Genomic DNA, 14455 nt, shown 5'->3' with positions numbered 1-14455 from the left:
CGCTGCCGCGCGCGCCGCCGGTCCCGCGGGGCTGCTCCTCCCCCCGCCCACGCGAAACCCACCCAGCCCCCCCCCAAAATCCCCCCCCCACCCCCGCCCGGTGCTCGGCGCTTCACGAAACCCCCCCCCCCAAAAAAAATCCCTCCCCCAGCCCCTCCCCGAACGCCCCCTGAGCCCTCCCCGCGTGGGCGGCTCCGGGCCGCGCGTGGGCGAAGCGACAGCGACAGACGGGACCGCGTGGGGGGACGGGCGGGGACACCGGCGATGTCCCAACCGGGTGGGACAATGCGGGGACACCGGCGATGTCGGGACAATACGGGGACACCGGCGATGTCCCCAGCCGGGTGGGACAATGCGGGGACACCGGCGATGTCGGGACAATGCGGGGACAAGCGATGTCCCCAGCCGGGTGGGACAATGCGGGGACACCGGCGATGTCCCCAACCGGGTCGGGGTGCGGGGGGGGCGGGCTGGGGACACCGGCGATGTCGGGACAATGCGGGGACACCGGTGATGTCGGGACAATGCGGGGACACCGGCGATGTCCCCAACCGAGTGGGACAATGCGGGGACACCGGCGATGTCCCCAACCGGGTCGGGGTGCGGGGGGGACAATGCGGGGACACCGGCGATGTCCCCAACCGGGTGGGACAATGCGGGGACACCGGCGATGTCCCCAGCCGGGTCGGGGTGCGGGGGGGACGGGCTGGGGACACCGGCGATGTCCCCAGGCGGGTGGGACAATGCGGGGACACCGGCGATGTCCCAACCGGGTGGGACAATGCGGGGACACCGGCGATGTCCCAACCGGGTGGGACAATGCGGGGACACCGGCGATGTCCCCAACCGAGTGGGACAATGCGGGGACACCGGCGATGTCCCAACCGGGTGGGACAATGCGGGGACACCGGCGATGTCCCCAGGCGGGTGGGACAATGCGGGCACAGCCCGGTCACCTCCCCCCAGTGCCACCCCCAGCCCGGAATTGCAGCGTCGCGTCCCCGTGGATGTCACCTGCAGCGTTTATTGGTGGGACGTGTCGCTGTCACCTCCCTGTCCCCTCCCTCCTGCCCCTCGTCCTCCCGCCAGCGCCAAAACCTCCCCGGGGATTCCACCCCGGATGCTCCGCCCGGAGCTCCAAGACCTCCAAAGTCGCCAAATCCATCCCAAAAAAACCACTCGAGGGATAAAAATCTGCAGCGAAGCCCCGGAGATCCACGCCAGGGCCCGGCTGGGTGTCCCGGTCCGTCCCGGTCCGTCCCAGGCTGGGAGCTGCACCCACCGCGGTGGCTCCGGCCCGGCCCCGCTCTCGGTGCCCGCTCGGTGGCCGCGGCGGAGGGTCGGGCCGGGGGTCCCGCTCCCTCCGCGGCCTCTCCCCGGTTACGGGGTCGCGGATCCGTTGGGAGCGGCCGCGGCGGCCCCGGAGCCGGGCGGCGGCCGCAGGGGCCGGGAGTCCGGCGGCGGCTGCCGCTTCCAGAGCCAGTAGTCGCCGATTTTGGTGCGGTGCCGGTAGAAGAGGACGGCACCGGCCAGGCCCAGGAGGACGAGCGCCGGCACCAGGACCCCCAGGAGCACCGGGAGCAGCGGCACCGAGTCGTCGTCTGGGGGGAAATGGGTCTGGGGTCAGTGGGGAGGGGGCTGCTGTGCCCCGGGACCACCACGAGCCCAAAATCCCCAAAGACCCCAAAGAACCCCCAGGACCACCACGAGCCCGAAAACCCCAAAGGACTCCAAGATCTCCAGGACCTGAGACATCCAAGACTTCCAAAACCCCCAAGACCACCAGAAGCCCAAAGACCCAAAAGACCCCCAAGACCACCCAAGACCCCCAATATCCCAAAGAACCACCAGGACCACCAGGAGCCCAAAGACCCCCAGGAGCACAAAGACCCCCAAGATCCCCAGAACCCCAAAGACCCCAAGGACCACCAGGAGCCCAAAAACCCCAAAGACCCCCAGAAGCCCCAAGACCCCCAGAACCCCAAGGACCCCAAAGAACTCCCAGGGCCCCCAAAATCCCAAAGACCCCCAGAACCCCAGAGACTCCCAGAAGCCCAAAAACCCCAAAGACCCCCAAAAGCCCAAAAACCCCCAAGACCCCCAGAAGCCCAAAGACCCCCAAGACCCCCAGAAGCCCAAAGACCCCAAAGACCCCCAAGACCCCCAGAAGCCCAAAGACCCCAAAACTCCAGAGACCCCCAAGACCCCCAGAAGCCCAAAAACACCAAAGACCCCAGAAGCCCAAAAACCCTAGAGACCACCAGGAGCCCAAATATCCCAAAGACCCCAAAGACCCCCAGGATCCCAAAGACCCCCAAGACCCCCAGAAGCCCAAAGACCCCAAAACCCCCAAGACCCCCAGGATCCCAAAGATCCCCAAGACCCCCAGAAGCCCAAAGACCCCCAAGACCCCAAAACCCCCAAGACCCCCAGAAGCCCAAAGACCCCAAGACCCCAAAAACCCCAAGACCCCCAGAAGCCCAAAGACCCCAAAGACCCCCAAGACCCCAAAACCCCCAAGACCCCCAGAGGCCCAAAGACCCCCAAGACCCCCAGAAGCCCAAAGACCCCCAAGACCCTCAGAAGCCCAAAGACCCCAAGGACCCCCAAGACCCCAAAACCCCCAAGACCCCCAGAAGCCCAAAGACCCCCAAGACCCCCAAGACCCCCAGAAGCCCAAAGACCCCCAAGACCCCCAAGACCCCCAGAAGCCCAAAGACCCCAAAACCCCCAAGACCCCCAGAAGCCCAAAGACCCCAAAACCCCCAAGACCCCCAGAAGCCCGAACTCCCCGAACCCCCCGAGCCCCGGGAGCCCCGACTCACAGTGGACCCAGAGGGTGACGCGGCTCTCGGCCGTGCCCAGCTCGTTGGTGGCCCGGCACACGTAGGTGCCCGCGTGGGCGCGGTGGGCGCGGCGCGCGGCCCCGGCCTCGAGCGAGTCCCCGGCCTTGTGGCACGTCACCCGCGGCTCGGGCGCGCCCCGGGCCCGGCAGAGCAGGGTCCCCTCCTGCCCCTCCGTCCAGTTCTGCTGCGGCGGGCAGCTCTGCACGTCCAGCCGCGGCTTGGCTGCGGGAAAAGCGGGATAAGGAGCCGGGAAAGGCGGGAAAAGGAGCAGGAAAGGCGGGAAAAGGACCTGGGAAAAGTGGGAAAAGGAGCAGGGAGAGGCGGGAAAAGGAGCAGGAAAGGCAGGATAAGGAGCAGGGAAAGGTGGGAAAAGGAGCCGGGAGAGGCGGGAAAAGGAGCCGGGAAAAGTGGGAAAAGGAGCAGGGAGAGGCGGGAAAAGGAGCCGGGAAAGGCGGGAAAAGGAGCCGGGAAAAGTGGGAAAAGGAGCAGGGAAAGGCGGGAAAAGGAGCAGGAAAGGCGGGATAAGGAGCAGGAAAGGCGGGATAAGGAGCAGGGAAAAGTGGGAAAAGGAACCGGGAAAAGCAGGAAAAGGAGCAGGGAAAGGTGGGATAACGATGAGGAAAAGCTGGGATAGGGGCAAGGAAAAAGTGGGATAAGGACCAGGAAAAGCTGGGATAAGGACCGGGAAAAGTGGGATAATTACCAGGAAAAGTTGAATAATGATGAGGAAAAGGTGGGAAAAGGACCAGGAAGATCGGGATAATGACCAGGAAGAGCCGGATAAGGACCAGGAAAAGCCGGATAATGACGAGGAAAATCTGGATAATGACCAGGAAGAGCCGGATAAGGACCAGGAAAAGCCAGATAAGGACCCGGAAAAGCCGGATAAGGACCGGGAAAATCGGGATAAGGAGCAGGAAGAGCCGGATAAGGACCAGGAAAAGCCAGATAAGGACCCGGAAAAGCCGGATAATGACAAGGAAAATCTGGATAATGACCAGGAAGAGCTGGATAAGGACCCGGAAAAGCCGGATAAGGAGCAGGAAGAGCCGGATAAGGACCAGGAAAATCGGGATAAGGACCCGGAAAAGCCGGCTAAGGACCAGGAAAATCGGGATAAGGAGCAGGAAGAGCTGGATAAGGACCCGGAAAAGCCAGATAAGGCCCAGGAAAATCGGGATAAGGAGCAGGAGGAGCCGGGGACCTCACCCAGCACGCGGACGCGCAGCGAGCGGTTCCTCGGCGCGAACGGCGCCATCTCGGCCACGCAGAGCAGCTCCAGGCCCAGCTCGGCGTCCTCCTCCCGCACGGCCACGTTGAACTCCAGCGGCGGCTGCCTCAGTTTCCCCAGGTCCTGCCCCCGCGCCCTCACGCGCACCTGGGCGTCGCTGCCGGTGCCGGCGGGCACGGAGCAGCGGCCGCTCAGCGCCGCGCCGGCCACCGCCGTGCCGGAGACGTTCAGCAGCGGCACCGGCAGGTCTGCGGGGACAGCGGCGGCGATCGGTGACGCCGCGGGTCACCCGCGGTGTCACCTGTGGTGTCACCCGCGGTGTCACCCGCCGTGTCACCTGTGGTGTCACCAATGGTGTCACCTGTGGTGTCACCTGCAGTGTCACACTCAGCATCACCCACTGTGTCACCCTCAGCGTCACCCGCCGTGTCACCCGTGGTGTCACCCGCGGTGTCACCCTCAGCGTCACCCGCCGTGTCACCCATAGTGTCACCAATGGTGTCACCTGTGGTGTCACCCGCAGTGTCACCCTCAGCGTCACCCGCTGTGTCACCCATAGTGTCACCCATGGTGTCACCTGCAGTGTCACACTCAGCATCACCCATGGTGTCACCCACCGTGTCACCCTCAGCATCACCCGCAGTGTCACCCGTGGTGTCACCCTCAGCGTCACCCGTGGTGTCACCAATGATGTCACCCGTAGTGTCACTGGAGGTGTCACCCATAGTGTCACCCATGGTGTCACCCATGGTGTCACCTTTGGTGTCACCTGCAGTGTCACACTCAGCATCACCCATGGTGTCACCCGCCGTGTCACCCTCGGCGTCACCCGTGGTGTCACCCTCAGCATCACCCGCAGTGTCACCCACGGTGTCACCCACAGTGTCACCTGCAGTGTCACCCACGGTGTCACCCACAGTGTCACCCATAGTGTCACCCATGGTGTCACCCGCAGTGTCATTCACAGTGTCACCTGCGATGTCACCCGCAGTGTCACCCGCAGCGTCACCCCTGGTGTCACCCTCGATGTCACCCGCGATGTCACCCGCAGTGTCACCCATGCTGTCACCTGCAGTGTCACCCCCACTGTCCCTGTGCTGTCCCCGTGCCATCCCCACACTGTCCCCCACGGTGTCACCCCCGTGTGTCCCCCTGCTGTCCCCGCACTGTCCCCCACAGTGTCACCTGCAGTGTCACCCACACTGTCCCCACTGTCCCCGCTGTCCCCGCTGTCCCCGGTGTCTCCAGTGTCCCCGGTGTCCCTGGTGTCCCCACTGTCCCCAGTGTCCCCGCTGTTCCCGGTGTCCCCGCTGTCCCCGGTGTCCCCGCTGTCCCCAGTGTCCCCGCTGTCCCCGCTGTCCCCGGTGTCCCCGGTGTCCCCGGTGTCCCCGGTGTCCCCACTGTCCCCGGTGTCCCCGCTGTCCCCGCTGTCCCCGGTGTCCCCGCTGTTCCTGGTGTCCCCGCTGTCCCCGCTGTCCCCGGTGTCCCCGGTGTCCCCACTGTCCCCGCTGTCCCCGCTGTCCCCGGTGTCCCCGCTGTCCCCGGTGTCCCCGCTGTCCCCACTGTCCCCGGTGTCCCCGGTGTCCCCGCTGTCCCCACTGTCCCCGCTGTCCCCGCTGTCCCCGCTGTCCCCGCTGTCCCCGGTGTCCCCGGTGTCCCCGCTGTCCCCGGTGTCCCCGCTGTCCCTGCTGTCCCCGGTGTCCCCGGTGTCCCCGCTGTCCCCGGTGTCCCCGCTGTCCCCGCTGTCCCCGGTGTCCCCGGTGTCCCCGCTGTCCCCACTGTCCCCGCTGTCCCCGCTGTCCCCGCTGTCCCCGCTGTCCCCGGTGTCCCCGGTGTCCCCGCTGTCCCCGGTGTCCCCGCTGTCCCTGCTGTCCCCGGTGTCCCCGGTGTCCCCGCTGTCCCCGGTGTCCCCGCTGTCCCCGCTGTCCCCGGTGTCCCCGGTGTCCCCGCTGTCCCCGGTGTCCCCGCTGTCCCTGCTGTCCCCGGTGTCCCCGGTGTCCCCGCTGTCCCCGGTGTCCCCGCAGTCCCCACTGTCCCCTTTGTCCCCGGTGTCCCCGGTGTCCCCGGTGTCCCCGGTGTCCCCGCTGTCCCCGGTGTCCCCGCTCACAGTAGGCCTGCACGGTGGCGTGGGCGCTCATCTCCGCGCCGGCCACGCGCACGGAGCAGCCGAGGCGGACGTCGCCCTCGCGGTTCACGGTGACCGCGGCCGTGGCGCGGCGACCGTCGGCGCCGGGGGTCGCCGGCCACTCGCGGCCGTCGGCGGTGACGGTGAAACCGGTGACGGGGACGGCGGCGGCGCCGTGCACGGCGCAGGTGACGTTGAAGGGCAGCTTCGACCTCGGGTCGGGGGCGGACACGGACACGCGGGGACCCTCGGGGACAGCTGGAGCTGGGGGGGAAACGGGGTGAGGTGAGGGGGAATGGGAAAATGGGGAAAAAAGGGCGGAAATGGGGAAAATGGGGAAATGGGAAAAATGGGAAAAATGGGGAAAATGGGAAAAATGGGGAGAAACGGGGGAAAATGGGGGAAATGGGGAAAAATGGGGGAAAATGGGGAAATGGGGAAAATGGGGAAATGGGAAAAATGGGGGGAAACGGGGTGAGGTGAGGGGGAATGGGGAAAAATGGGGGAAAATGGGGGGAAATGGGGAATGGGAAAAATGGGGGGAAATGGGAAATGGGGAAAATGGGGGGAATGGGGGAAATGGGGAAATGGGAAAAATGGGGGAGAAATGGGAAAAATGGGGGAAATGGGGAAATGGGAAAAATGGGGGAGAAATGGGAAAAATGGGGGAAATGGGGGGAATGGGGGAAATGGGGAAATGGGAAAAATGGGGGAGAAATGGGAAAAATGGGGGGAAACGGGGTGAGGTGAGGGGGAAATGGGGAAAAATGGGGAAATGGGAAAATGGGGAAATGGGGGGAAATCGGGGGAATGGGGGAAATGGGAAAAAAAGGGGGAAATGGGGGAAAATGGGGAAATGGGGGAGAAATGGGGAAATTTGAAAAATGGGAAAATGGGGGAAAAAGGGGGAAATGGGAAGAAATGGAGGGAAATGGGGAAATGCGGAAAATGGGGAAAAAAGGGGGAAATGGGGAAAATTGGGGAAATGGGGGAATGGGGAAAAATGGGGGAAATGGGAAAAAGTGGGAAAACAGCAGGAAAATAATGGGAGGAAACAGCGGAAATCAGCAGGAGAATGGGTGAAAACAGCAGGAGAACAACTCTGTGATGGGGTGGGGTAACTCGGGGGGTTGTGGTGCCATGGCCTGAACTACAAAATCCCTAAAAAATCCCTGTAAAATCCCTGTAAAATCCCTATAAAATCCCTGTAAAATCCCTATAAAATCACTTCTGAATTAATGTTAAATCGCTATGAAATCCCATCCCACCCCATATTAATAATTTTACCTTCTATCCCACAGAGCAAATAATTCTGACTAAACCCTTCATTTTCCCATCACTACATCCATTTCCCACCCTTTATCCATCAGGGCAGAGCCCCAGCCCTGCCTCCCGAATTCCACACACCACTTCAACCACTGGGGCCAAAAACCCCAAAAATCGGATCCAGCCACCCCCGAGCTCCTCCCGGAGAAGGAATCCAGAAATTTTGGGTGTCCTGGGGGCGCTTTGGGGCTCCTTTGTGCACTTCAGGGAGCTTCTGGCGAAGTTTTTGAGGGGGAAAACCACCCGGGCTCATCCTCATCACTGAATTTCGGTGTTTTCCCAGCAAAACACCCCCAAGCCGGGGGCATCAGGGTGCGGAGGAATCCCCCAAAATTCGTGAATTTTCGGGGCGAAGCTCCCGCAGGACGCAGAGGTGATGGAGATGCCTCCAAAATGATGGGGAGCGGAGGGGAAAAATGAAAAGCGCAGTGGCGTGGGAGCCCCGCGGGCCCTCGGGAGCCCCCTCGGGCCGATCCCCGCCCGGGGCCGGGGGATTCCCCGGCGCGGCCGCGGTTTCCGATCCCCCCGAGCGGAACCGTCCCTCCCTTTCCCGGAACGGCCGCGCCAGGAAGGGAGGCAGGGAGAAAAATCCCGGCTCTTTTTTTTTTTACGGATTTCGCAAGAATTTCCAGAATTCCCCGCCGCGGGGACAACGAGCGGTGCCGCCGCCGCGGACGGCGACAAGCGGGGACAACGCGCCCCGGGCCCCCCGGTGCCACCCGCGGTGTCCCAGTGTCCCCTCACCTGCGATGACACCCAGGGTGCCCAGGGCCAGCGCCAGCAGCGCGGGGGCCGCCATCCCGGAGGGGACACCGGCTCCCGGTCCCGCGGGGGCGCCGGGATGCGCCGGGAACACCGGGGAGGGTGCGGTGGGGCTCGGTGGGTTCAGGTCTCCGGGCTCGGTGGGTTCAGAGTTTTTGGGGTCGGTGGGTTCAGGTCTCCGGGGTCGGTGGGTTCAGGTCTCCGGGGTCGGTGGGTGCAGAGTTTTTGGGGTCGGTGGGTTCAGAGTTTTTGGGGTCGGTGGGTTCAGGATCTCCGGGGTCGGTGGGTGCAGAGTTTTTGGGGTCGGTGGGTTCAGGTCTCCGGGCTCGGTGGGTTCAAACTTTTTGGGGTCGGTGGGTTCAGGATCTCCGGGGTCGGTGGGTTCAGAGTTTTTGGGGTCGGTGGGTTCAGAGTTTTTGGGGTCGGTGGGTTCAGAGTTTTTGGGGTCAGTGGGTTCAGGGTCTCTGGGTTGGATCCGCAGCGGGTCCGGACCCCGGTGTGGCTCGGTTCCTGCTCTCCGGTGTGGCTCGGTTCCTGCTCTCCGGTTTGGCTCGGTTCCTGCTCTCCGGTGTGGCTCGGTTCGGGCTCTCCGGTTTGGCTCGGTTCGGGCTCTCCGGTGTGGCTCGGTTCCTGCTCTCCGGTGTGGCTCGGTTCCTGCTCTCCGGTTTGGCTCGGTTCCTGCTCTCCGGTGTGGCTCGGTTTCGGCGCTCCGGTGTAGCTCGGTTCCTGCTCTCCGGTTTGGCTCGGTTCGGGCGCTCCGGTGTGGCTCGGTTCCTGCTCTCCGGTGTAGCTCGGTTCCTGCTCTCCGGTGTAGCTCGGTTCCTGCTCTCCGGTGTGGCTCGGTTCCTGCTCTCCGGTGTGGCTCGGTTCGGGCTCTCCGGTTTGGCTCGGTTCCTGCTCTCCGGTGTGGCTCGGTTCCTGCTCTCCGGTGTGGCTCGGTTCCTGCTCTCCGGTGTGGCTCGGTTCCTGCTCTCCGGTGTGGCTCGGTTCCTGCTCTCCGGTGTGGCTCGGTTCCTGCTCTCCGGTGTAGCTCGGTTCCTGCTCTCCGGTGTGGCTCGGTTCCTGCTCTCCGGTGTAGCTCGGTTCCTGCTCTCCGGTGTGGCTCGGTTCCTGCTCTCCGGTGTAGCTCGGTTCCTGCTCTCCGGTGTGGCTCGGTTCCTGCTCTCCGGTGTAGCTCGGTTCCTGCTCTCCGGTGTGGCTCGGTTCCTGCTCTCCGGTGTGGCTCGGTTCGGGCTCTCCGGTTTGGCTCGGTTCCGGTTCTCCGGGATGCGTCCCTTGGGGCTGTTCCGGGTTCGGTCCGGGTCGGGGTCTCGGAGTTGGCTCTGGATGCGCGCCCGTCCCTCTGTCCGTCCCTCGGTGGCTCGGTCTGTCCGTCCGTCCCTCGGTGGCTCGGTCTGTCCGTCCCTCGGTGGCTCGGTCTGTCCGTCCGTCCCTCGGTCGCTCGGTCTGTCCGTCCCTCGGTGGCTCGGTCTGTCCGTCCCTCGGTGGCTCGGTCTGTCCGTCCCTCGGTCGCTCGGTCTGTCCGTCCCTCGGTCGCTCGGTCTGTCCCTCCGCCGCCTCCCGGCCCGCGCGGGGCGCTCGCTGCTTTTATCCCCGGTGCCCGTCCCGCCCCCGGGGATTTCCGGGGCCGCGGGGATTCGCGCCGGGACCCGCCGGGGCTCCAGGGGCTGCCCGGGGAGCTCCGGCCGCTTCTGCTCCACCCCGGGCCGATTCCTGTCCCCTGTCCCGGGATGCGACAATTTTCCTGTCCCCTGTCCCGGGATGCGACAATTTTCCTGTCCCCTCTCAGGGATGGGACAATTTTCCTGTCCCCTGTCCCGGGATGGGACAATTTTCATATCCCCTCTCAGGGATGGGACAATTTTCCTGTCCCCTGTCCCGGGATGGGACAATGTTCCTGTCCCCTCTCAGGGATGGGACAATTTTCCTGTCCCCTGTCCCGGGATGGGACAATTTTCCTGTCCCCTCTCAGGGATGGGACAATTTTCCTGTCCCCTGTCCCAGGATGGGACAATTTTCCTGTCCCCTCTCAGGGATGGGACAATTTTCCTGTCCCCTCTTAGGGATGGGACAATTTTCCTGTCCCCTGTCCCAGGATGGGACAATTTTCCTGTCCCCTCTTAGGGATGGGACAATTTTCCTGTCCCCTGTCCCGGGATGGGACAATTTTCTTGTCCCCTCTCAGGGATGGGACAATTTTCCTGTCCCCTGTCCCGGGATGGGACAATTTTCTTGTCCCCTCTCAGGGATGGGACAATTTTCCTGTCCCCTGTCCCAGGATGGGACAATTTTCCTGTCCCCTGTCCGGGATGGGACAATGTTCCTGCCCCTCTTTCCCTCCTGCCACGTCCCCCTTGTCCCCTCCTTGTCACCCCCAAACCGCCAGCTCGTGACGGGGCTGTCACCCGTTTGTCACCCGCCTGTCACCCTACAGACGCCACCACCGGGCGCCGGTGTCACCCGGGCTGCGACTTCCTCTATTTTGTCGCTTTTTGACACCGGGGGATTTTTGTCAGCCCTGAACCCGTGGGAACATCCCCGATGTCCCCGCGGTGTCCCCTGTGATGTCCCCAACTGTCCCATCCCGGTGTTTTCCTTTCCCGGGGTTCTGGCGGTGCCACCCAGCCCTGCCACCCTCCCTGGTGTCACCTCCGGGCCACCAAAGGCCGGTGACAATTGTCACGGCCGCGGGGTTTCGCTTCTGCAGCCCCGGCGCGGGGGTGACGGTCCCTCCCGTCCCGGGCCACCACCGCCATCCCCGCGGATTGTCCTTGTCCCTGGAATTTCGGGAATGCCGGAGCCTCCCGCGGCCTTGGCGGCGCTTTGGAGGCCACCACGGGAGGCGCAGGGACATGGGGGACAGGGACATGGGGGACAGGGACATGGGGGACAGGGACATGAGGGACAGGGACATGGGGGACAGGGACACTGGGGACAGGGACATGGGGGACAGGGACATGGGGGACAGGGACACGGGGGACAGGGACATGGGGGACAGGGACATGAGGGACAGGGACATGGGGGACAGGGACATGGGGGACAGGGACACTGGGGACAGGGACATGGGGGACAGGGACATGGGGGACAGGGACATGGGGGACAGGGACATGAGGGACAGGGACATGGGGGACAGGGACACTGGGGACAGGGACATGGGGGACAGGGACATGGGGGACAGGGACACTGGGGACAGGGACATGGGGGACAAGGACACTGGGGACAGGGACACTGGGGACAGGGACACTGGGGACAGGGACATGAGGGACAGGGACATGGGGGACAGGGACATGGGGGACAGGGACATGGGGGACAGGGACATGGGGGACAAGGACACTGGGGACAGGGACACTGGGGACAGGGACACTGGGGACAGGGACATGAGGGACAGGGACATGGGGGACAGGGACATGGGGAACAGGGACATGGGGGACAGGGACACTGGGGACAGGGACACTGGGGACAGGGACACTGGGGACAGGGACATGGGGGACAGGGACACTGGGGACAGGGACACTGGGGACAGGGACATTGGGGACAGGGACATGGGGGACAGGGACATGGGGGACAGGGACACTGGGGACAGGGACATGGGGGACAGGGACATGGGGGACAGGGACACTGGGGACAGGGACACTGGGGACAGGGACATGGGGGACAGGGACATGGGGGACAGGGACATGGGGGACAGGGACACTGGGGACAGGGACATGGGGGACAGGGACACTGGGGACAGGGACACTGGGGACAGGGACATGGGGGACAGGGACACTGGGGACAGGGACACTGGGGACAGGGACATGGGGGACAGGGACATTGGGGACGGAGCTGGGGGAGAGGGCAGGGACGCTGGGATGGACTCACAGGGACATGGGGGACATGGGGACACCTGGGGGACACAGGAACATGGGGGACATGGGGACAGCTGGGGGACACGGGGACATGAGGGACATGGGGGACATGGGGACATTGGGAACACCTGGGGGACACAGGGATATGGGGACATTGGGGACATGGGGGACACGGGGACATGGGGGACATGGGGGACACGGGGACATGGGGGACAACGGGGACAAGAGGGACACAGGGGACATGGGGACATTGGGGACACGGGGACACAGGGGACATGGGGACATTGGGGACATGGAGGACAAAGGGGACACGGGGAACACGGGGACATGGGGGACAAAGGGGACATGGGGATGGCTGGGGGACACACGGGGGACACAGGGACACGGGGACATGAGGGACATGGGGGACAGGGGGGACAGGGGGACATGGGGGACAGGGGGACATGGGGGACATGAGGGACATGAGGGACATGGGGGACACGGGGACAAAGGGGACATGGGGGACAAAGGGGACACGAAGCCGCTGCCACCTCCGAGTCAACAGGATGTGCCACCTCCCCCCCCCCCCAAGCAGGACGTGGCCCGGTGCCAGCGTCCCCTCGTGTCATTGTCCCCTCGTGTCATTGTCACCTCCTGCCAGCGGCCCCTGTCCCCTGGGGCCTTTCTTGATTCCCCCTGGGTGTCCCCCCTTTGTCCCCTGGGTGTCCCCCCTGTGTTCCCTGGGGTGTCCCCCCAGTGTCCCCCTGTGTCCCCTGGATGTCCCCTGGGTGTCCCCCCTTTGTCCCCTGGGTGTCCCCTGGGTGTCCTGCCTATGTCCCCCTGGGGTGTCCCCTCTGTGTCCCACTGTCCCCCTGTGTCCCCTGGGTGTCCCCTGGGTGTCCCCCCTGTGTCCCCTGGGTGTCCCCCCTGTGTCCCCTGGGTGTCCTGCCTATGTCCCCCTGTCCCCCTGGGGTGTCCCCCCTGTGTCCCACTGTCCCCCTGTGTCCCCTGGGTGTCCCCTGGGTGTCCCCCCTGTGTCCCCTGGGTGTCCCCCCTGTGTCCCACTGTCCCCCTGTGTCCCCTGGGTGTCCCCACTGTGTTCCCTGGGTGTCCCCCCTGTGTCCCCCCTTTGTCCCCTGGGTGTCCCCCCTTTGTCCCCTGGATGTCCCCTGGGTGTCCCCCTGGATGTCCCCTGGGTGTCCCCCCTTTGTCCCCTGGGTGTCCCCTGGGTGTCCTGCCTATGTCCCCCTGGGGTGTCCCCTCTGTGTCCCACTGTCCCCCTGTGTCCCCTGGGTGTCCCCTGGGTGTCCCCCCTGTGTCCCCTGGGTGTCCCCCTGTGTCCCCTGGGTGTCCCCCTGTGTCCCCTGGGTGTCCCCCTGTTCCCCCCAGCCCCATTTGTGGCCTGTCCCCTCCTGTCCCCTCCTGTCCCCTCCCGTCGCCTCCCGGGTGCGCCAGGAAGCGGCTCCGGACCTGCCCCAGGATTTTCCCTCCGGAGCCAGGAGCGATTCCCAGAATTGGCCCCTTACCTGGAAAACCGGGAAAAAACGGGAAAAAAACGGGAAAAACACCCCAGAAATCACCGGGATCGGGATGGGCACGGCCGGGAGACCCCCAAAAAACCCCAGGAGGAGGAGGAGGAGGAGGAGGAGGAGGAGGAGGAGGAGGAGGAGGAGGAGGAGGAGGTGCCGAATTCCAGCGGCTCCTTCCACCCGGGAAGGTCCCAGTTCCTCCCAGTTGCATCCCAGTCCCCCCCCAAAGTTGGGTCCCCAGCCTCAAAATTCCCAATTTCCCGATTTTTTTTCCCGGGATATTCCCCCAAAACCCACACCAGCACCCTCGGCACCCCCAGAGGGACCCGGGAGATTCCTAAAATTCCCCTCGGGATCCCCAAAATTCCCCCAAACCTCGACCCCCCCCCGCCTTTCCCAGATTTCCCCGTGGGATGCCTGGGAATGAGGGGGGGCTCCCCAAATTTCCCCCGAGCAAGGCCAGCCCCCCCCCACGCCCCGAATTTCCAAGGAATCCGATGAGGTCAGGATTGTTTTTCCCGAATTTCCTCCTTTTCCGGCTCCCACCTTCCCGAGCGGAGGCCGGCGTGGGACGGGAGGGGGCCCGGGATGGGGACATTTGGGGACGTTTTTGGGGTGGGGGGGACACACAGAGATAAAAATCCCTCTGCCACCAGGACCCCAAAATTCCCGAAATTCCCGAAATTCCACCCACAGGGACGGAATCTGTGGAAAAACCCGCGGGGCTGGGGAAGGGTTTGGGATTTTGGGGGTTGGGAATTTGGGGAGGGGGCTGGGATAAGCGAGGACCCCGAAGGAGATGGAATTTG

At 64.4% G+C, this 14455-nt stretch overlaps 1 protein-coding gene across 3 annotated transcripts; it reads right to left on the bottom strand.

The window, feature by feature from the left end:
• Nucleotides 1-1004: 1004 nt before the first annotated feature.
• On the bottom strand, nucleotides 1005-14454 carry LOC146764984 (intercellular adhesion molecule 1-like). 3 transcript variants are annotated; one of them, XM_085563251.1, is made up of 5 exons: nucleotides 13644-14454; nucleotides 6185-6466; nucleotides 4056-4325; nucleotides 2826-3068; nucleotides 1005-1601 (listed from the first exon to the last, which is right to left on the bottom strand). In XM_085563251.1, the coding sequence occupies exons 1-5, from the start codon at nucleotides 13855-13857 to the stop codon at nucleotides 1381-1383; spliced, it is 1230 nt and encodes a 409-aa protein (XP_085419377.1). In that variant the 5' UTR covers nucleotides 13858-14454; the 3' UTR covers nucleotides 1005-1380. The 3 variants fall into 3 exon arrangements, with proteins under 3 accessions (XP_085419377.1, XP_085419376.1, XP_085419375.1); XM_085563250.1 differs by lacking the exons at nucleotides 1005-1601; nucleotides 2826-3068; nucleotides 4056-4325 and having other exon boundaries at nucleotides 5271-6466; XM_085563249.1 differs by lacking the exons at nucleotides 1005-1601; nucleotides 2826-3068; nucleotides 4056-4325; nucleotides 6185-6466 and adding an exon at nucleotides 8424-10010 and having other exon boundaries at nucleotides 13644-13872.
• Between the last annotated feature and the right edge of the window lies 1 nt (nucleotide 14455).

Source organism: Lonchura striata, chromosome 30, assembly GCF_050655825.1.
Source record: "Lonchura striata isolate lonStrDom1 chromosome 30, ASM5065582v1, whole genome shotgun sequence".
Classification (NCBI taxonomy): domain Eukaryota; kingdom Metazoa; phylum Chordata; class Aves; order Passeriformes; family Estrildidae; genus Lonchura; species Lonchura striata.
This window is presented reverse-complemented; position numbering and strand designations above follow the sequence as displayed.